This window comes from Marmota flaviventris, chromosome 11, assembly GCF_047511675.1.
Source record: "Marmota flaviventris isolate mMarFla1 chromosome 11, mMarFla1.hap1, whole genome shotgun sequence".
NCBI classification, from domain to species: domain Eukaryota; kingdom Metazoa; phylum Chordata; class Mammalia; order Rodentia; family Sciuridae; genus Marmota; species Marmota flaviventris.
The window spans coordinates 89035263-89057489 of NC_092508.1; the positions used below are offsets into that span (position 1 = coordinate 89035263).

Here is a 22227-nt window from a genome sequence, read left to right on the forward strand (position 1 = left end):
CATCCCCATGATCCACCCAATTGTTAATTTTTTTTGTGGCATTTATTTTTATATCTAGAATAAAAAAGAGAGGGAAATAATTTGTATCAATAGCTTAAAAATGATTCATAATGGTAAACTATTCCTTTCATTCTATCCAACTCCACTTATCATTTTAGTGTTTGCTCCATGTTAATAAGAGTACACAAATGAGTAAGTGTGTACATCTGGATGTTTATGTCAAATTCAAAATGTATCAAGTGTGCACATCTGAATATTTTAAGTTTTTGTTTCATCATATGCATATTATCTAGTCTGGGGTATATTTCTGGCTAGATGTTAAGAACGGTCAATAAAATAATTCACCATCTATTTAAAGGTTTACCATTTAATTCATTGTATGTCTACTTTATCTGAATTATAGTGAATTATCTGATCACATTTGACATAATAAACATAACAAATCAATAGATTTACAATAAATTTCCTCAGCATTTTGAAAATAAGGCTGCAAATCCCTAAAATCAGCAAATTCAGTTGAAACTGAGCAGTCAAATCTAAACATTCCTTCTCAATTATCAAAATCTACATAATAAAAAAGTACATATTACTGGAGTCATAGATTATCTTTCATTAAAACACTTAGAAATATTAAAAAGTAAATTTGAAAATACAGAAAAAGGTATTATAATGTTTTTATATATTGGAGAATTTCTATCTTCTGAATTCTATTATTTCTTAGTTTTGAGAAACTGGAAGCACAAAGTAAATTATAAAACTATGTAAAATCATTTAACCCCAAAACATGAAACAGGGTTTATTACATCTTATTTGCCTGATAGGACCCTGTAATCTCTTGAAGGAAATATAAATCACTTTTGTGATGCTCAATTCATTGTTCATGCCTATAATGAGGGCATAATTATAATTTTTAACCTGTAACTAAAGAGTTTACAACTCTTAAATCTGTGTAATGTTTTGTTATCTGCCACACTTCTACCCTTAGCTCACCTTGCAGGTAAAAAAAAAAAAAAGCTTATAAAACCTCAATGACTTAAATGATTTATAGTAGTTTCATAGTAGTCAATTTCTAGGTAGCAGACACATTTCATCCTTGATATTTAATTTAATAATTTTAAATGTAGAAGAGAATTGGTCAATGACCTTTAGATTTTAAGATTAGGATTTTATTTAAGAACAACTGGAGATATATATATTCTCCCAATTTTGAATTTTAAAATGTTGGATGCTCTTTGTTTCTGGTGAAGCAGCCTTCCACTAATGGTGAGCAGGTTTATTTTTATTTTCTTCCCAGAGGTTGAACCAAGCTAAATCTGAGCAAAGTGAACTCCTGAGCCCTTTCTTGCATTCTCTTAACCAGTAATAAAGAACCTTGCAGACCTGACAGGTTGTCACAGCAATTATTCACATGAAGTTCTGTAGCAGTTGTATCTGTCAGCCCATGTAGTATTGAATATTTTAACTGGCAGTCTTCCAAGACTGAACATTAATCTTACCATCTCCTATTACAGTCCCTAATCAAGATATTCCAGGGGTGATTGCACTAACATTGTTTGAAGACTACATCTACTGGACTGATGGGAAAACCAAGTCACTCAGCCGTGCCCATAAAACCTCGGGAGCAGACAGACTCTCACTGATTAACTCATGGCATGCCATCACAGATATCCAGGTGTATCATTCTTATAGACAACCTGATGGTAATTATTCTTTCCATGATTTCCATAAATGCATCAACATCTTTCAGTAACATTCCATTTTTTATTCTTTCAAGGTTAAGTGTAATTTTGTTTTGAGAAAGATGACCAGATTATACATTTTAGTGTTATTTTATATGATGAATTCAGCTGATATCAAGTTCTGCTATTAAGGGATATGATTAGAAGCTCAATAATAGCACAAAGAATTATTGGTTTGTTCAAAACATATTAAGCTGAAATGGCAATAACACATAGTCAGAAAAGTGAAAATTACATACTTGAAACAATTTGTTTACAACATATTTATAGGATTTGTAATTTCTAGAATGTTGGATAGAAGGAAATGTATATATACATGTATATACTTATATACATACATATATAATTATATATATATACATATGTATAATTATAAGAACGCTAAGGTTCTAAAAATGACAAATCAATTTTACTCAAGAGTATTTCCAATAGAAATTGTATCAGATCTTGTGGGAAAAGTTTTGATAATTTTATTGACAATACATATCTGGGCTAGAAAGCAAAGTTCCTACACTATTGGTTATAAAGCATTGTTTCACTGTTTTATTTTACATTTGTATTTTTAAACATGTATGTCTTCATCCACAGTGCTAATGGTATCTATTTAATGAAAAATTTGTTTGCTACTAATATGCTTGTTTTTATAGAAAGAATCTTTAAATGTATTTAATATGAAATTAATATTATTGGACAATGAGTAGCATTTATAATAAACATATTCATAATATTGATGAGTTCTTGCTTACAAAGATTTATTTAAATTTAAGTTATGGAGATTAAAAGTCTTATCTTTATTCCCATGTTATACAGTTTGTCTTGATTATTTTATTTTGTTGTTTATTTCTCATTTGTAGTCTCAAAACATCTCTGTATGATAAACAATGGTGGTTGCAGTCATTTGTGCCTCCTATCGCCTGGAGAGACTCACACCTGTGCATGTCCCACCAACTTTTATCTTGCAGCTGATAACAGGACTTGTCTATCCAATTGTACAGCTAGTCAGGTGAGTGGAGGTCTGGAAATCATCTCATGGGATATATGGGCAAGTTATTATAAATGTTTTTGATGAGTTTGCTTATGTGCTTATACCATTTTTGTAGCGTTATTATTTTTTTGTGTTGTTGTCTAGAATAGAATGAATGTTCATTCTACACCTTGTAGAAATGATCACAGAGTAGAGAAAGAAACCATGTAATGCATATTTTCAAAATGGAACTACGGAAGCACTAGGACATGGAGGTCAAAAAGAACCAAACAAAAATAAAAACCATTCTTACACAGATCCATGCAGAATAATGCTCAAATCTTAAATGGACCTAGTAAAAGCATCAGATATTTCACATAATTTAAGAAGACAAGATGATTGAAGCACAGGGTAAACAAGGGTGTGTGGAGTTTAAATAAACAAATTTTATGAATCTACTCCACATCTCTCCCATTCCTCAGACATGGTGACATGGAAAAGATGAGTTAGATACAGAATAATTCTTCAGATTTTTAAAAATTAAAAATTATTAAAATGGTTCCCTTCTGAAACCTCTATTTCATCTTTCAAACTTTAATTTTTAAAAAAATATTTTCCAGAAAAACTTACGTACATAATGGTAGTTGGATGAATTTAATTTTATTATTTTCAAATTGTAGACAATAGTCACAAATATTATTAAATGGCACTTTGCTACATTTGAATAACTATCTTGTTTGGGATAAAATTGTTAAATAAGCCTCAATTTGTTTTTTTTTGTTGTTGTTGTTGTTGTTGTTTTTTTCATTAGTTTAGTCTTGTAATCTGATGCTTTGAATATGCTGTTTTTCCAATTACTAGTCATGGCTTCATGTCAAGAGCGTTAATTCTCTTAGAGTTTAAGTTCAAAATAGAGAAGCGAATGCTAACTCAGCCTACTTCTCAGATTAGAACTGTATCACACATAAAAAATGAAGGATATCTGGCTTTTCCGGGGGTCAGCATTTGTAGTGGCTAAGAGCACAGATTAAAGCCAAACTCATAGGGATCATAATCCTGACTGCTCTAAACTGGCTGGATCACCTGGGGTTGTTACCTAACTTTGTGGTACCTCAATTTTCTCATCTTTTCAATGGGATGATAATTGTATTAAGTCTGATATTTAACAGAATAACACAGACAAGGTAATTTATAAAGAACCAAAATTTCTGTCACAATTTTGGAGGCTTTCAATTTCAAGATGGAAGGGCTTCATCTAGTGAAAGCAAGTGGGAGTGGGCAGCAGGAGGGAATGGCAAGAGGACACATGTGAGACTGCTTGCTTCAAAATCAAGCTACTCCCTGGAAAACTAACCCATTCCCCAGACAGATAAACACATAATCTATTCATAAGATTGAAGCCATATGATCTTATCTAATGTTTTAAAGGTCCTGCCTCCCCATATTATAAAATGACAAATTTCAATATGAGTTTTGGAGGCAACATTGAAACAATAGCAATAATATGTTCAGTCCCTTGTTATAAAGATTAAATGGGAAAGGTTCCTGGTACATAATAATTGTTGTTATACAACTTGCCCTCTACAGCAACTACTGGAATACCCTGAGAAGAATATGGGTGCAATCGGTGTGGCCTGCTGTCAGGAGGTTCTGATGTCTAGCTCAATGCAGAGGTCACAGGCTTCTTTCTTCATACTGTGTTGTTCTACTTATAACTCCCTGAGTATTTTCTTTTTTTTTAAAAAATACATCCTTTTAAAGAACTGAAAATTAAAGTCACTATGAGGTATAGCATCCGTAAACTAATTAAGCGCAAAATCATATCACTTTAATTTTAAAATATAAGTCTCATTAATGTTATTTAGTTTAGCAGATTTTTAACTTCCAGATGTTCTGAAACAATCTTTGGTCCCTTTCTCTGGTGAGATCTCTGAGTCAGTCTGTTGAGGCCCATCCCTGAGGCTCCATGATTTGTGCTGACTTGGGAGATACCATGCCCCCTGTAGCCACAATGTACTATGGTAAGCCATAATGGCCAACTGAAAATAGAGTAGACTAGAAGATATTTTGAAACACAGTTGAGCATCTCTAACAGAAAGACACAGGTACTAAGGCATTGGCCTTACCACAAATGTAAAATGAAAAAAACTTTTCAAAATATTTTGTAAAAAACTATAATTATATTTATCCAAGGCCCAGAACATCTGATCAGTCAGTTAAATGAAAACCTCAGGAAACTCCAAAATATTATTCATATAAAAAATTACACTAAATATTTATAATTTTCAAGTACCTTCATTAGTGTTAATAATGAGTATAAAAATATAGCAAGACAGAACAAATAAAAAATGTGGAACAAATAATTCTGTTTATAGCCATACTTCTTTAAAAAATGTTATCATTTCATTTTTTTTTCTTTAAGAAAAAAATACTACTAATACAATCCATTGGAGATAACCCATTAGTAGTTATCTCTGCAAGTGTTTGCTTTATGTATATATTTACCTCTGATTCCTTTCTGATCAGATGAGGAAAAACAAAAAGCTATGCTTTTTAACTTCTCAGAGAACAACCAATTTATAGAAGCACAATTTTTAGAGAGGTAGATATTTAAATAAAGTGAATCTAGATATTTCAGAATCATACCATTAAATACTTTGATGAAAAATTGTTGTTTTAAATGTATTGTTACTAAGGATTGTTTTATCATCTTACGATTGCTTCCAATGATGTGTTCCTAACTGCTATAGAGTTTTAGAAAAACAGGCAAATCACACCAATAATTTTCTTAAAATTAAAAACATAATCTGAGAATCTGGTAAAAACAAAATTAAATCCAATTCTTATAACACTGGTGATTATAGGCATTTTATTTAAATAATTTTAATCAGAAACAGTCAATTTTAGAATGACTTTAGTTATCTTTTATGTGGAGATCCTTCATGTTTCAACTGTACCTCACCATAGGTAGATTTGTATTTTTATCCTCATACTAAGACATATATATTTGTAGTCTCTTTATGGCTCTTTTTTTGTGTGGGTAGTAATTACAGTTTAAAATTTATTTTACTAAGATATTAGTCTTAGAGAACATTTACCATGAAGAATGTTTTGTATTTAGCATTAGTCTTTTTAAAGTTACTATATTTAAGTATGAAAAAGTGAACCCCAGACACAAAATAGAAGAAGTCTTTTTCAGACAATAAAATGTTGATTAGCATGAATAGTTAGCATAAGTATATTTTACCCTGGCTTCTCTTAACTCAAAAAACCATTTTATGTACTTATTAAAAATGAAATGGGGAGCAATAATCATGTCATCTATAATTCTAATAGTTGGCATTTGTTTAACTCAGGCATATTTAATAAATTTTAAAATGACATAGTTTAGATATTTTTCCAATCGTGATTGGGAATGCTTTAAAGATGATGCACAGGAGACTTGAAATCCGCTTACTAATGTGCTTTGATATACTGTAATGACTGGAAATATTTAATGTTCAGGGCAATTGCTTTCAGATTCAGCCTCATATCCCCAGACAGTCACTATCTATAAAGGTAATTTTTTCCCTCTGGTAATTTATGAAAAACCACAACAGACATGACCACAGGCTAAGCAAATATGAGAAAATCAGTTGAATAGTCAGATCTCCCCTTGGATTCATTGTGCTCTATTCCTTCCACCTTGCTACTGGAAGAAAAATCCACTCTTATGTTTAATGTAATTGTATCCTGAATCACTTCCTTGCCGTCCAGACTGTTACAGCAAAAGCTAACATCAAATTCTCTCTCACTTGAAGAAAATAGCAGTATTTTAAATGAACAAACTCTTGGATTGCTAATCCATTTTTATCACTGATAATGGAACCAAGGTTACAGTTTTCTATTGCAAATTTTTGTTCTATATAACATGCTAAGATAAATGCCAGCTCTTCACTTGTGTGGGAATTACAGCATAAACACTTCAAAAAGAAAATTAATAACTTTTAGAAAATTATCAAACTAATGTTTTCAGTGCCAGATGAATATTATAATGCATGCTTTTCACTGAATTGTTATTGAAATGAAGAAGGGGAATCACTTAATGATACAAGAATAAATTGACTAAAATTAATTTAGTGCTTGGTTTTAACAATTTTAAATGAGTTGTTTAATTATAACTACTTCACATACATGATTGTCTGTATAGAAGTATGATTATCTTTAGATTTTCCTGCTTGAATGTTGCTAAGAAAGAAATTGATTTTTGGTCAGAGATCACTAAGGAATAAATTGGATTTTTTTTTTTACTATATACAATTGGCCACTAGTTAATTTGATAGGAATGGTAGTATTTTACATTGGCTCAGTGAATGAATTTGGGTTCAGATGGCCTTCTTTATGAAAATAGTATGCAACTTTTGATGCAAACACAGCTTCTGCCCCAGAGGAAATGAGATAGCTTATTCTGAGTCAAATGTGAATGACAAAGGCCCAGGAACATGTTTCATGTTACCCTGAATAAAATGCTCCACTGTGGAAGTCATTACATGAACTGTTACAGTTAGTGAATAAAAGAAAGTCACAAATCAAACAGATGCATTTACCAAATATGTTGGTGGGAGGCATTGGGTAGGTAGGCTCCAGCAGAGCTGAGAGTTCTTCTGTAGGTCACAGGAGGTTATCTTACAGCATTCTTAGCTTTAGAATTCTTAATAGTTCAGGTCTGTTAAACTTAACAATACTACCAAGCTTTTATTCTTCCCTCCCCACCCTTATTATGTGGAAAGGAGAATGAAGGGAACGGAGGGGAATGGGAATAGGAAAGACAGTAGAATAAATCAGACATAACTTTCCTATGTTCATATATGAACACACCACCAGTGAAACTCCACATCAGGTACAACTGCAAGGATGGGATCCTAATTAGAATAAGTTATAAATACATGTATGTATAATATGTCAAAATATACTCTACTGTCATTCACATCTAAAAAGAACCAAAAAAAAATTTTAAAAGAAAAAAGCATATACAGAGGCTTTTACGTAATAGTTGGGAGGATGTTATGTCAGACACAGAAAGTTATTTAAAAGCTGAAAATAACTATCAATCTCTACTGTCTTAAAGAAGTCTTCTTAATATTTATGTGGAGCAAATACCATTATGAGTAAAGGCAGTATTTCTATGTTCAGGAACTTTCCTGGAACCACAGCACAACAGAGTTGGAAAGGTACCTCCAGATAATCCTCAGCTCCTTCTTCAGAGGCTAAAGAACACAGGAACAGAAGATGTTAACAGAATTACCCAAATTTTTAATGAAACACAATTCAATTAAATTAATTCAGATTAACTAAATTAATTCCATGTGCTGTCTCTTCCTGATATTCCTTATCCTTTTTGCCCTATTTGGTGTTTGGCAAATTTTCTGTAAAGGTCTAGTTAGTAAATATTTTAGGTTGTGGGGCCACAGGATCTCTTTAGCATCTGCTCAACTGGGCTGTTGTGGAACACAGTGAGTGAAGTGTCTGTGTGCAGAGTCTGAATGGGTTTTCTTGAGCAATGTACTTTCCTGGCAGATCATTTTGCTATTTGTTGAACATTTATTTACTATTGCAGAAGGTTCTCTGACTACCAACCAACATTCACATCTGCAGCAAGAGGGTGGGTAGACTAGGCGTACTGCACTCATGAGATACCCTTAATAGACACATTGGATTATTCAGCATTCTTCTTCATTTTTTTTTTTTAAGTTTCGTTGCAAAACTGATAAATGCATTCCATTCTGGTGGAAATGTGACACTGTGGACGACTGTGGTGATGGATCTGATGAACCTGATGACTGTCGTGAGTATATTGACAAATGTTTGAATTTAGAATTCAGAGTTCCTTTTACACACACACCTGGAGAATTGAAAGTATATTTTAAATATTTTCTAATCAGTTCTTAAAATTGAAATAAAACAGTTTTATATGACAATCTTTTAGATATAACAAAAAAGTTGTAATGTTTTGGTGTGATTCTAATAACTGTCACATTTAGAATGTTAGAATGACATCGTCAACAATTTGTATCTTTTTGTTTTCTTTTGCCTAAATCTGGTTATTTGTTTAAAATTTGCATTGTTTCATGTAGCAATTGATCTTTAACTTAATATATTCCCAGTTTGGAAGCAAAAATGGGATTTTTTTTTTTTTTAGAATGTTTTACAGTGAATGAAACTTTCCTTTTTAGGGATAGAATGGGATCCTAATTAGAATTTTTTAACTTTTTGCTCAGTATTAAAATCCTGGAAAGCAGTATGGAGATTTCTTGGAAAGCTGGGAATGGAGCCACCATTTGACCCAGCTATTCCCCTTCTCGGTCTATTCCCTAAAGACCTAAAAAGAGCATGCTACAGGGACACTGCTACATCGATGTTCATAGCAGCACAATTCACAATAGCTAGACTGTGGAACCAACCTAGATGCCCTTCAATGGATGAATGGATAAAAAAAAATGTGGCATTTATACACAATGGAGTATTACTCTGCATTAAAAAATGACAAAATCATAGAATTTACAGGGAAATGGATGGCATTAGAGCAGATTATGCTAAGTGAAGCTAGCCAATCCCTAAAAAACAAATGCCAAATGTCTTCTTTGATATAAGGAGAGTAACTAAGAACAGAGTAGGGTCGAAGAGCATGAGAAGAAGATTAACATTAAACAGGGATGAGAGGTGGGAGGGGAAGGGAGAGAGAAGGGAAAAAGCATGGAAACGGAAGGAGACCCTCAGAGTTATACAAAAGTACATACAAGAGGAAGTGAGGGGAAGGGGAAAAATAATACAAGGGGGACAAACGAATGTCAGTAGAGGGGGCAGAGAGAGAAGAGGGGAGGGGAGGGGAGGGGAGGGGTGATAGTAGAGGATAGGAAAGGCAGCAGAATACAACAGACACTAGTATGGCAATATGTAAATCAATGGATGTGTAACTGATGTGATTCTGCAATCTGTATATGGGGTAAAAATGGGAGCTCATAACCCACTTGAATCAAATTGTGAAATATGATATATCAAGAACTATGTAATGTTTTGAACAGCCAACAATAAAAAATTAAAAAAAAAATAAAAAAAAAAATCCTGAAAATACTTGAAAGTCAGATTTTGTTTGCTGTTAGGCAATTTATTAAATTGCTGTAAAGTAACTTCCAATTATGTCTTCAGGGCATGGTTAGATTCTACTGTTTTAGCCATCCTAGATAACTTAGGTGGGAATGGACAATCAGCAGACTTTTCCTTAATAGTCTTTTGCAGTTTACTCCATAGGTCACTCCAATATTGTCCTGTCAAGTTGAAGATGCTGGTAGTCAATCCTGATAATTCCCTCAATATCCCAATGGATGGTTGCCTTGATTTGGCCTTGACAATTGAGTTCAAGATCCTAGGATTGTATGGAAGAAAGAGAGTGTTCTGGCATAGCACTGCTGCTTTCAGCTGTAGAACTTTTTCCACTGCCTAATTATAGAGCTGTTTCAAATTTAAGTTTTCTAGAAAATTACTTGAATGAGCCATGTTCCACTACTGGTCACTACCAAGTCTATCACACAATGGAAATTTTTTCACATAGTTCATTTCTATTTTTGAAAGCAATATTTAATCAACTCAATGAGAAGGAAAATAAGTTATAAAAGTCTACTGTAATCTTTCTGTTTTTGAATGATTCACAGCTCTCTATTTTTTAAAAAAATAGTTTTTATTTTCACTCTAATTGACAACCTATACAGAATATTATTTGTATAAAACAGGTTAAAAAAACATGCCTGCATTATTCTTTCTTTAAAAAAATTACTGAATTAAAGAGACTATCAAAGGAATTGGAAAACATTTTGGTTTATAAAGAAAGTTATTTTGTTCTCCACAATAAACTTCCCTATGTATAGAAAAGAATGTAAATACAACTTACTGTGGTTTATAGAAATTCCAAGAATAAGCATGTTTATTTAGGCATTGTGTTAACATGACAACCTTCACTGCCAAGGTGCATTATTTTCTAAGAATATATCACTGTAATGACCCGCAACAAAGCCAATAGCATGCAATTGTCTTTCTTTAAAATGTTTGCAATTCCTAAATTATAGACGTTGACTGAAATTTCATACTGGAGCCATATTGATACAAAAATTTACTTTTTAATTCAGTGTTTGTTTAAAAAGAGAGAATAATGCAGGCATAATTTTAACTAGAGATTTAATATAATGAGTTTCTAGCATTTACGCACTTTTAGAATATATGATAATCAAATACTTTAATGTCTTTTGGCAGAGGGGTACAGACATTTGTAACTGAAATCTTCTATGTATGATCCTTATGCCAATCAAGTACTGATATTTACATGCTTTATTTTTTAGTTGATAAGTAAAAATTGTCCGTATTTATTTTATTTGATGTGTTTTTATATGTGTGTATATTGTAGAATGGCTAAATCAAGTCATTAAACATGTGTATTACCTTACATAGCTCACTGCATCCTGCTCAGGGAGGGAAATAAGTAATCATGCAGAGGTGTGGGCCAGCTGAAAATAAAAGTCTGAAGAAGTAGTATTGTATTAAGAAATAAAAACAAAGAACTCAAAATAGTTTAAGTGGGGGCTTGATGGATGGAAAAGACCTGATGGGTCTGATTCTTAACAAAGAGAGAAAGCCCACCAACCTTTATTTTATAGGGAAACACATCAGAGAAATTCCAATGGAAGGGTTCTTTAAGATAAACAAGAGGAAAGAAGCTTTGGGAAATTGGCCTGGTGGGGGCCTTATCACTTAGGTAGTAATTCTTCCTCCTCCAGGCAGCTGGCACCTCAGGGCTACGAGGGTGCACTGGTATTTCTTTCACCCAAGGTTAACAGGCATCTAAATTCAAAGTGATTGAACTCATAAATTCTATGCCAGGCATGGAATAGATCCCACTAACAATGGCCACCTGCAAATGGGCATGCCTTTCTACACCTGCACATGGAAAGATTCCCACATGTGGCAGTCAAGCTGTCCAAGGCTATGGAGTTCAGAGCAGTAATTTATTTGTAGCTCCTGACACATAGCTACCATTTTTTTTCTGTTATGTTAACATGGGAAATCTATTATTAATATTTTTCAAGCATATAATATATTGTTAGTAACCATAGTCATTATGATGTACAATGTCTCTTAATGTTATTCCTCCTGACTTTTCCTTTTTGACTAATATCTCCCCAATCCTCCAAATTCCCAGCTCAGTTAATGATCATTTTACTCTGTTAGATTTTTTTTTCAGATTCCTCACATAAATGAGATCATATAATGTTTGTATTTCTGTTCCTTGTTTTTATTTCACTTAATATTATGTTCTCCAAATTTATGCAAGTTGTGACACAGGAAAAAAATTCATTCCTTATCAAGGTCAAATACTATTCTATTGCTTTTATATGCCATATTTTCTTTATCCATTTAAATACTGATGGAACCATTATTGATTCCATGATATTGCTGCCATGAATAATGCTTCAATGAATATTGGAATTCAGATATGTTTTTCATATCCTGATTTCATTATTTTTCTTTGGATATGTATACACAGTAGTGAAATTGCTGAATCATATGGTAGTTTATTTATTTATTTATTTTAAATATCGCCCATTCTAATATATGTGAGGTGATGTTTTTATTTTTATTTTTTGTAGGAATGGTGATATTGAAACTTTTGGCTATTTTATTCTTTTCTATTTAAAATTGTTTAAAATTGTTTAAGCCCATAGAGCATTTTTTGAGTCCGTAATTCGTTTTTCATATTGAGTCATTTTTCTCATATTTGGGATAGTAACCCCTTTTTCAGATATTTATTTTTGGATCATTTCTCCCATACCATAGACCGTCTACTCTTCTAGTTTTTTCCTTTGTCGTGCAGAACCATTTTACTTTGATGAAACCTCTTGTGTATATTTTGCTTTTGTTGCCCATGCTTTTGGCATTAAATTTGAAAAAAAAAATTGTCTAGTCCAATGTCATGAAGATTTTCCCCTATGTTTTCTCCTAACCATCCTTCACATTTTATTGATGGCATTATCTCTGTGGTCTTCAGCAAATAATTTTGACTTATAGTTGATGGTTCAACATCTTTGAACATCTATTGGCATAACACTTTGAGAGCCACGGTGAAGTGAAGTGAAAAATGGCATATATGAATCTGTGGAGTATTTATATTTCATTTTTTGAGTAGCTGCATCATCAAACTATGTAGATGTTAAGAGTCCCTGATAATACCTATAACTTCACCTGAGAAGACACTAAAGCTTAATCTGAGAGTCACGCACTTGCAAATTTACATAATGATATTTATATAATGTAGTTAAGAGTGATGCATCAAGAATTCTCAGGCATCATAAGTTTGTAATTACATTCCCTATGATACTCTAGTACAGAAAGCATCATTCCACTGAGAAATATGAGGGTCAGATGGGCTTCTCGGTTTTTTCTCAGCTGTTCATTTCATAGTTACAACCCCCTTGATGAGAAGGTTGTTTTGACAATAAATAAATATTAAAGAAAATTTTATATGAAGTAACAGCAAATTTAGAAATGCATATTTTCAAACTATGAAAACACAAAATATCAAACAGCTTAAACATTTAGAGTGATTAGTTAACACGTTTTACATATTGGAATCAAATAACTTTCAATTCTTTAGAACTCTCTTCTTTGGAAGGAAAGCACATATTTTCAGTTGTTTTTTAAAATGTTTAAATTCTTAGTCAATGCTCTAATTATAAAAGCATAGTTTATTTCCCAAAGAAATTTTAAAATGTCATTTATTAGTTTTAATTCACAGATTTGAACTAATAGAGTGTTATTAATGTCACAGTCAATGATCAGTAACAGACATTAGAATCATTAGTCAAAAAGTAAGTGTTTCATTGTAAATAACATTTTTTAGAAGACTTCAGAGACATATCTATTCTGAGTTCTAGTTTGAATTTATAAGTTGTGCATCCTTGAGTGGACTATTAATATCCAGAAAATGCTGCTGTAATCATCGATGTGCCTCTTATGAAACCATCAACAGAGGAATGGATAAAGAAAATGTGTCATATATACACAAAGTAATTTTACTCAGCCCTAAAGAAGAATGAAATTATAGCATTTTCTTGTCAATGGATAGAAATGAACATCATGCTAATTGAAATAAGTTCAACTGAAAAAAGTCAAAGGTCAAATATTTTTTTTCTCATATGTGGAGTTGGACCAAAATGAAGGGAAAGGGAGGGAAATCTCATAAAAATAGAAGGAAAATAAGTTGAGTAGAAGAATAGAATTGATGGGGAAAGAGAAAGGATGGGAAAGTAGTGTAATCATGGAATGGAATTGACCAAGTTATTCTATGCACATATAAAAATATATAATAGCAAATTTTGCCTTTATGTATATCTATAAAGCACTGATGTGTGTGTGTGTGTGTGTCTGTGTGTGTGTGCACGCGCGCTTTCCTTCCACAGAAGAGAGTTCTAAAGAATTGGAAGTTATTTGACTCCAATCTGTAAAATGTGTTAACTGATCACACTAAATGTTTAAGCTGTTTGATACTTTGTGTCTTCACACACACACACACACACACACACACATATATATATATATATATATATATATATATATATATATATATATGTCTCTGTGTGTATATACACATGTATATACATATACACACATATGTAGTATGTGTTTATATATATATATATATACACACACATATATATATAGTACATCCATATATATGAACAGCAGAAAAGAGGGAGGAGAATAGGGGGAAAGAGGAGTGGATAAAAAGAGAAAGTACTGGGGACCAATGTGTGGAATTATAGAATTATTTTCATGCTGATATGATTATGTCAAAATAAACTGTAGTAGTATGTATAGTTATACACTAGTAAAAACAAAATATATCCAGGAAGCTTTTTCATTAGTCAAATGGCCATAGTGATGTCAAAGTGAGAAAGTTATAGTGCCATTAAATAAATAACTAAATGTGATAAGGTCTAGCATGATACAGAATAGATTCTCAGTAGATCCTATTATTGTTATTAATATTATTGTTATTATTATTTACATAAAATTAAGAATATAGCAAAAGAACATGCATTGTCATTTGGAAGTTGCTTATTAGAATAATATTTGTTTGACATGTAAGAAATATTTGCTATGTATCAGATTCTGTCCTCATACATAATGATAGTATAAGGATGAATATCAATAAATGTTTTTAAATGTAACAGATTCAGAAAATTTGCTTTAAGCAGAGCTAGAGAAAAATTATTGAGGACAGATATGCATATTATGGGCAAACCATGGGTGAGAAAGTGAACAAAGAACACTGAATTTTTTTTAAAAGTGATATCCAAATAAGATTTTTTTAGTTCCAGTAAATATTACTCTCCAACTTAACCTCTCAATACCACTTCATTGAAATGAAGAAGAATTTATGTGATTTTTTTTAAATGCAGGGTTTTTTTTTATATTTATATGTTGTTAGCTCCTCCTTCTTAAGTTAGTTTATGAAATGTAATCTGGAAGCCATCTGAGTTGCATTTCTTAGCTGTATATCTGAAGCTAACAGCTCTCTAGATGTGAGACATTCACGCTGTGCTCCAGGACATATTTAACATAATAATATAACAAATAACTTTTAATGTCAGAAAAGCTCCGTTTAAAGAGTCATGAGCTAAGATTGTCATTCCGTAATACCTGTATGTTTTCTATCTTAGCTGAATTTAAATGTCAGCCAGGCCGGTTTCAGTGTGGAACTGGACTCTGTGCTCTGCCCGCTTTCATCTGTGATGGAGAAAATGACTGTGGAGACAATTCTGATGAACTCAACTGTGGTAGGTTTTAAAATTCCTATGGAACGAAAACCTAATCCCTAACAGATTATGTATGTGCTGATTTAAATTCAGACATAGATCTCAGGTCAGATTTTTTTATTCTCTCTGTTTTAGACACACATGTCTGCTTGTCAGGTCAGTTCAAGTGCACCAAGAACCAGAAATGCATCCCAATCAACCTTAGATGTAATGGGCAGGATGACTGTGGTGATGAGGAAGACGAAAGAGACTGTCGTAAGTTGACACAGATTGTTCATTCTTGTCTTACTCTAGACTCCCAACTGAAATTGGTCTAAAAATTATTATTCATCATAAAATCATATAGTGTAGAAAAAATAAGACAGTGATTATGTTCAAATAGTTGTTACTAGGTGCCTATGGGATGGGTTATTTATGATGCTGTAATCAAAAATTGTAGAGAAAAATTAAAACATGGTGATCTTTACTTTAAAATCTACCTGGAGATTAAGAGAGAAATGAATGACATCTCTCATCTACATCATCCTGAAGTGAAGCATCAAAAACAGCATTGCATTTTTATTGCCCATGTTAAATAGATACAGGTAATTTTCTTCTGTTGATTTGGATACTTGAAATTAACTCCATTTTAGTTCAAGATTCCATGAAACATGTATTGAATCTATGATAAAGTATATAATATCTAAGCAAAATAAGCTAAGAAAATTCCTTTTAAAAATATGTACATAAATGTTCCATTTAATAAATCTTAACAGGTTATTTGAAAGAATTATGATAAAAATATATTTTATTCTGTTCACTATTTATTTCCACCTTCCTCCAAAAAATCAAACTACTTTAAATGAAAGGCAAAGAGTTTACAACAAATACAGAGATGCATGTAAACAGGCATGTACTTGCATACACACACACACACACACACACACACACACATACACACACACACACACACACACAGGATCTAAGGGATAGAGCACCTGTCAGGTTTTAGGTTTTCAACCAAACTACTGTCAACATTTCTGTCTTGCAGAAGTTTTATATTATTCCTCTAAAACTTTTATCAGTGAATAATGTGCAGTCATCCAGCAATTTGATTAAGATGGTGCATTCAGAATAAAGTCAGTACCAGTTCTTTATGGTTAGCCATTCTGGAAGCTGAACCATTAAACTGAGTAGGATTTGTGATGCAGTTTATAGTCTAAATCGGATGTTCACCACTTCCTTCAAAACTCAACACAACTTCTGGAGACTTTGATTGAATTTCATGATTTTTGTTCGCTCATTCACGTAATATCCTCCAGTTTGTTTCTTTTCAATGGATAAAGTTCATAAATAAATATCTATTAAATTAATCTGGAAAAAATATTTTGAAAAACCTAAATTCTTGATTTTTTAAATTAGTTTTTACAAATATCTAATCAAATGTTTTATTGAAAATTCTGATTTTTAATCAATGTATCATTGCAGAAATGTGTTTTTCCTTTTTTTTTTGGTACTAGAAAGAATATTAGAAACACATAGGTATTTGAAAATTGACATCCATCACTTTCAGAACATGACTAATGAAAAGATAATATGTTTTCGATAAATTGCCTTAAAAATTTGTGTAATTGTTTTTTATATAAAAAAATAGTCTCTTCTTCTTCAAAGCTACATGTTAATAGATGTTTCCTTTCTTAAGCTGAAAACAGCTGTTCTCCTGACTATTTCCAATGTAAAACTACCAAACACTGTATTTCCAAGCTGTGGGTTTGTGATGAGGATCCGGACTGTGCAGATGCATCAGATGAAGCCAACTGTGGTGAGTGTTTTGTGAAGACATACCTCATCTATTTGTATTTGTGTCAGCATCTGACATGATCACAGCAAAACAAATGTGAACATAATTCAAAGAGACTAAGATCTTCCGTGAGAAAATTTTGTCTCCTAGTGATATAACAACTTATCTGTTTTAGAAAGTAGAGAGGGGTAAGACGAACAATTATTTTTTAGTATAACTCAAAACTGCTTGTAACAGTCAAATTTAAAAAGTGAGGTAAGACTCTCATCTTCCTATACTCAAGTGTGGACATGATATTAAAATTTAGTGACTAGAACAAGAAAATGGCATTTTCACATGATTCTAGAATTCATTTATCTGCTTAAATCCATTAATTCCCCATTGATTCATTGATTGTTATTCTTCATTTTTAAACATAGTGAAGACAAAGGATAAAAAGCTTTAAGCATGTTTTAATGGAAGTGATTACTTAAGATGGCATTTATTTCTCAAACATCAACAGTTTCATAAAAAATATTTTACTTACAATATTTCTGAATTAACATTGCCAGAAATGGAGGTTACATTGTTTTGTTGAATGCATTTTATTCCATTTTGAAAGTGTCAAGAATGAAATTGAAATGAGTAGTTCCTATGTGTAATTCATTTAATCAATGTTTATTAAAACTTACTGGAGCTTATTTTATAGGCAAATGTGCCAACTTCTCATTTTTAAATATGAGAATTTATTTAGTCCGGTAATTGATTAGAAAAGACAAAATTTGTCCAAATTAAACACAGAACTTTCTGGCTGCATGGTCAGAATTGTATAAATGCATTTGCTTGATTTCCACACTATTCTCATTTAATTTTTATGGCGGAAATGGAAATAATGAAAAGCTTTAGGTGCTCTAAAATTCCATTTATATTGAATAACACTTATAAGCTACATATGTAATCACTGGCAATAATAACATGTCTCTAAGTTATTTTCCTAATTCTGCCTTTAGTATAATTGTGTCTTTGAAATATGTAATCCTTATAACTTATGACAGTATTATAAAATTGCCATTTACCATTCTGTGTAATTGATCTTCACATTTAATTCACAAACACTGAAATTGCATATCATCACCAGTTTTTCTATAATAATTATTTAGGATTTTAGTAGGTTGGTTTATGTTACTGGCTAGTTTGTCTTGTTGTCTTTTACATTTTTGTTTATCATGGAAAAGTGGAATAATGACATTAATTTTGAATAACTTTTTTGGCTGAAATGCTATTTCTATATTTCTGTATTTTATCCTCCTCACTTTGGTATGATTTAACTGTTTTTGTTAGCTTATATTACTGAAATCAATTTTGATCCATCATCTTAATTAATGGTAATGCTGAATACTTAGTTGTTGTATAGGCCAGGAAATGTTACAGACTTTACATGATTATCTCTCTTTTCTCTTTATTATTTTTATTTTACTCATAAAAAGTGAATGAAGCACTGGGGATTTAGGTAACTTGCCCAAAGTACCACAGCTACCATGTGCTAAACTTGGCTTTGAATCTAGGGTTGTTTGACACTGACACATCTGCTTTGAACCTCTTATGGACATAAGAATAAATATACCTCATTCTTCCTATATAAAGAGAAAAAAAATATTTAGGTACTTTTAATAATGTCATTATATAGGACTCTACCAGTCACAAATACTGCTATAATTTTGACACCAGAATATACACACATATATATTCACAGAGGCAGGCAGGGCAGAAGTGCTGCTATTTGATTAGTCATAAACTCACGATAAAATTTCATGGTGGGTAAATGCTAAGTTAATTTCATGAAACTTCTTTATGTCATATTTTAGCATAGCATTTCACATTCCTCATTTTCTATTATTAGTTTTTTTTATTATTTTCAGTACTGGGAATTGTACCCAGGGTGCTTAATTATTGAATCACATGCTCAGCCCTTTAAAAATTTATTTATATATATATTTTTATCTTGAGACAGGGTCTCACTAAGGTGCATAGGGCCTCACCAAGTTGCTGAGGTTATCCTTGAACTTGTAATCCTCCTGCCATGGTTGTTGGGACTGCAGGGGTGTGCCACCATATCCGACTATTATTTTAATTGTATAAATTTGTGGGATGCAGGGTGATAATTAAATATTCATACACAGTGCCCAAAGACCAAATAAGGAAAGTTAACATATCTATCTCCTTAATTATGTGCAATCAGCCATTTTTTAAAGCTACTTTCCCCACCCAACCCCCTTTTTAATTTTGAGATGGGGTCCCCCTAAATTTCTAGGCTATCCTTGAACTTAGCTATTCTACTGTCTCAGTCTCCCAAGTTGCTGGGATTACTCATATGCACCACTGCACTCAACTTCTTTTCAATTTTGGATTAATATATAATGATTGTACACATTAATAAGGTACTGTGTAATATTTCAGTACATGCATAGAATACATACTGATCAAATCAGGATGATTAACACTTTCATTCCTCTAATAAGTACATCATATTTGAACACTTCAAGTGTCTCTCTTCTAGTTATTCATAAAATGCAATTTTGAACTCTAGGCACCCACTGTGTTGTAGAATGCTAGAACTTATTACTTCTATCTAACTGTGTTTTGGTACCTGTTATCTAACTTCCCTTTATCTCTCCTCCTACCTTCCCTTTCTATCCTGTCATATTCAAACAATCCTAATATTTAAAGAGGATAAGAAACCACCTCTTTTTTCAATAAAAATAAATATGTCACATATTTATGCAAATTGTATAAATGCACCATGGGATTTGGATGCTTTTTCTTTGAGGCTTTCATTGAATGAGAAATAGATATATGTTTTAAAGGTTAACTCTACCATTCGAAGGTCTTATTGTTTGAGGCAGTCATATGTGCTTCTTTGTGAGGAGCTTCTCTAGAAAATGCAATGTGTTTTGCTATTTCAATGTGTTTGATCCAGGTTCTCAGGTCTCAGCAGTGTATAGATTAGACTTGTGTTAAGTGTCTGTTGAATGATTAGTCTCTTCTCTATTGAAAAACCTCGATTTGCAATCCATTTTCATTTTAGTTTCCTTCCTTACTTTTGTAGTCCAGTGCAAATTTAGGGCGTGATTCCCTATAAACCTGTACAGTATAGCACTCTAGAAATTCACCTAGAGCTTCCTTCTTATTTCTCAGCACCAGTAGTTATATTTTTGTGTCATTATGTTTGATTGTATTGATTTGAAAATCCACTTAATAACATCCTAAAGAATCATTATCTCTCAGCCCAGCTTTGGACATATTACTTGGTATGTAAGTGCCACTGGAGTTTGTGTGGTTGATAATCTAATTTTGCAACTTTTAAAAATGATTATATGGCTCTTGTTGTTCCTTTAAATATATGATGTGTGTGTGCACACCATCATTGTTTCTTTAAAAGAAAGATCTTTGTAAAATAATCATTTAACTTCTGATACATTTCTATATTTTTAAAGTAGTAATAATAAGAATGAATTATTTCATTTTTTTTCTAAAAAACAATAATGTGGAGAAATTACTTTCTATATGCAAGTAAGCTGCTGTTAATTCACTAATATATTTTACAGTATTATATTGCTACATTTCATGGTAAAATTTTTTGATATTATGCTTTTTTCTCACTCACTGTTTGCTCTGCAAAATGTAATATTTTCTCCTTTTTCTTTCAATGACATTTCTTTGTGTGATTGTATTTGTGTGTGTGTGAGAGAGAAGGAGAGTAAAGCAACACTTATGTTGAAATATTTTGGTTCCAATAGAGTCTTTCAAGGATTGCCTGGCAGTATGAATGGAACCAGGAAATTTCCTTCTAGCTTTCATACAAAAAAAAAAAAATGAATGGCCTATATGTGAATTATTAACTAGTCTAAGTTGAATACAACACTTTTTTTTAGCTTTCATGCTTTTATTTCAGGAACTTTCATACATCAACTGTCTCCACCAAAAGGATGTGCAATTATTTGTTGATGTCTTTTTATTTATTTTTTCCTCTTAACAACATAAGAAAATGCTGAGATTTAAATTTTGCTGCACAAAACGAGCAAGGAGCCCACACAATGAGTCTGGAGGCATACCAAGTATTCTAGTCTCTGGATATATCCATAGTAAAAGCCATGAGAGGAAATAGCTTTTTGTCCAATAGGGATTAAAATTGAGTTCACAAATAACCCAATTTGATTTAATAAGAAAGCTGGTTGAAGCAGTTGAAATTTCAAAAAGACATTGAATCAGAAATTTAACATTCTGTTATATTTGTCTTTGAAAAACTTTATATTTGTCATAGTGCCTTCTCAAACTTTGCCAAGTTTATTTGATTCTCTAAACAGACAGACACACACACACACACACACACACACACACACACTTCTCTCTCACACACACATATACACATATCTAGCTGGAGATTCAAAGTAGTATGTGAAACAAATAAGAATCTGACACTTTATGGGAAAAGAACAGAAAAGAAATGAGCAAGAAATGTAGAAATTTAAAACATTTTCCTCCTAGGCCTACTTTTGGAAAAACACTAGTTATCTTTGTTTTAATTTATAAGTTTTTGGTATATAAGAGTCTATTCAGGTATCCTTTGGGTTGAGATTTCTATGGAGAATATTCTACCGTTTGTATTCTCAGATGTTATTCAATTTTGCTTAATGCCATGCTTGTGTGATTAAGTTGCATGCTAGTGAAAAAAAAATAATTAGAATGAAGGATTATATTGTCTTTATTCAGCACCAACACATGGTATTCCATCTATGTGTAGTGTGGAAAGCTTGATTTTTAAAAATCCTATTAAAAGAAAGTTATATTTGTGCTTATCAGTTAAAATCAATTTGTTATGTTTCATTTATGAGAAACTATCCATTTTAATCCATTAATACTTCA

The 22227-nt window shown here is 31.9% G+C and overlaps 1 protein-coding gene across 1 annotated transcript in view; it reads left to right on the top strand.

Annotated features, from left to right (window-relative positions):
* Lrp1b (LDL receptor related protein 1B) overlaps positions 1-22227 on the top strand; it is a 1514976-nt gene that overhangs the window by 1303289 nt on the left and 189460 nt on the right. The window contains exons 61-66 of the mRNA XM_071619306.1: positions 1512-1700; positions 2594-2742; positions 8434-8527; positions 15450-15566; positions 15681-15800; positions 17227-17346. Of these exons, the coding sequence (XP_071475407.1) occupies positions 1512-1700; positions 2594-2742; positions 8434-8527; positions 15450-15566; positions 15681-15800; positions 17227-17346 (789 nt within the window). The remainder of the gene's footprint in view (positions 1-1511; positions 1701-2593; positions 2743-8433; positions 8528-15449; positions 15567-15680; positions 15801-17226; positions 17347-22227) is intronic.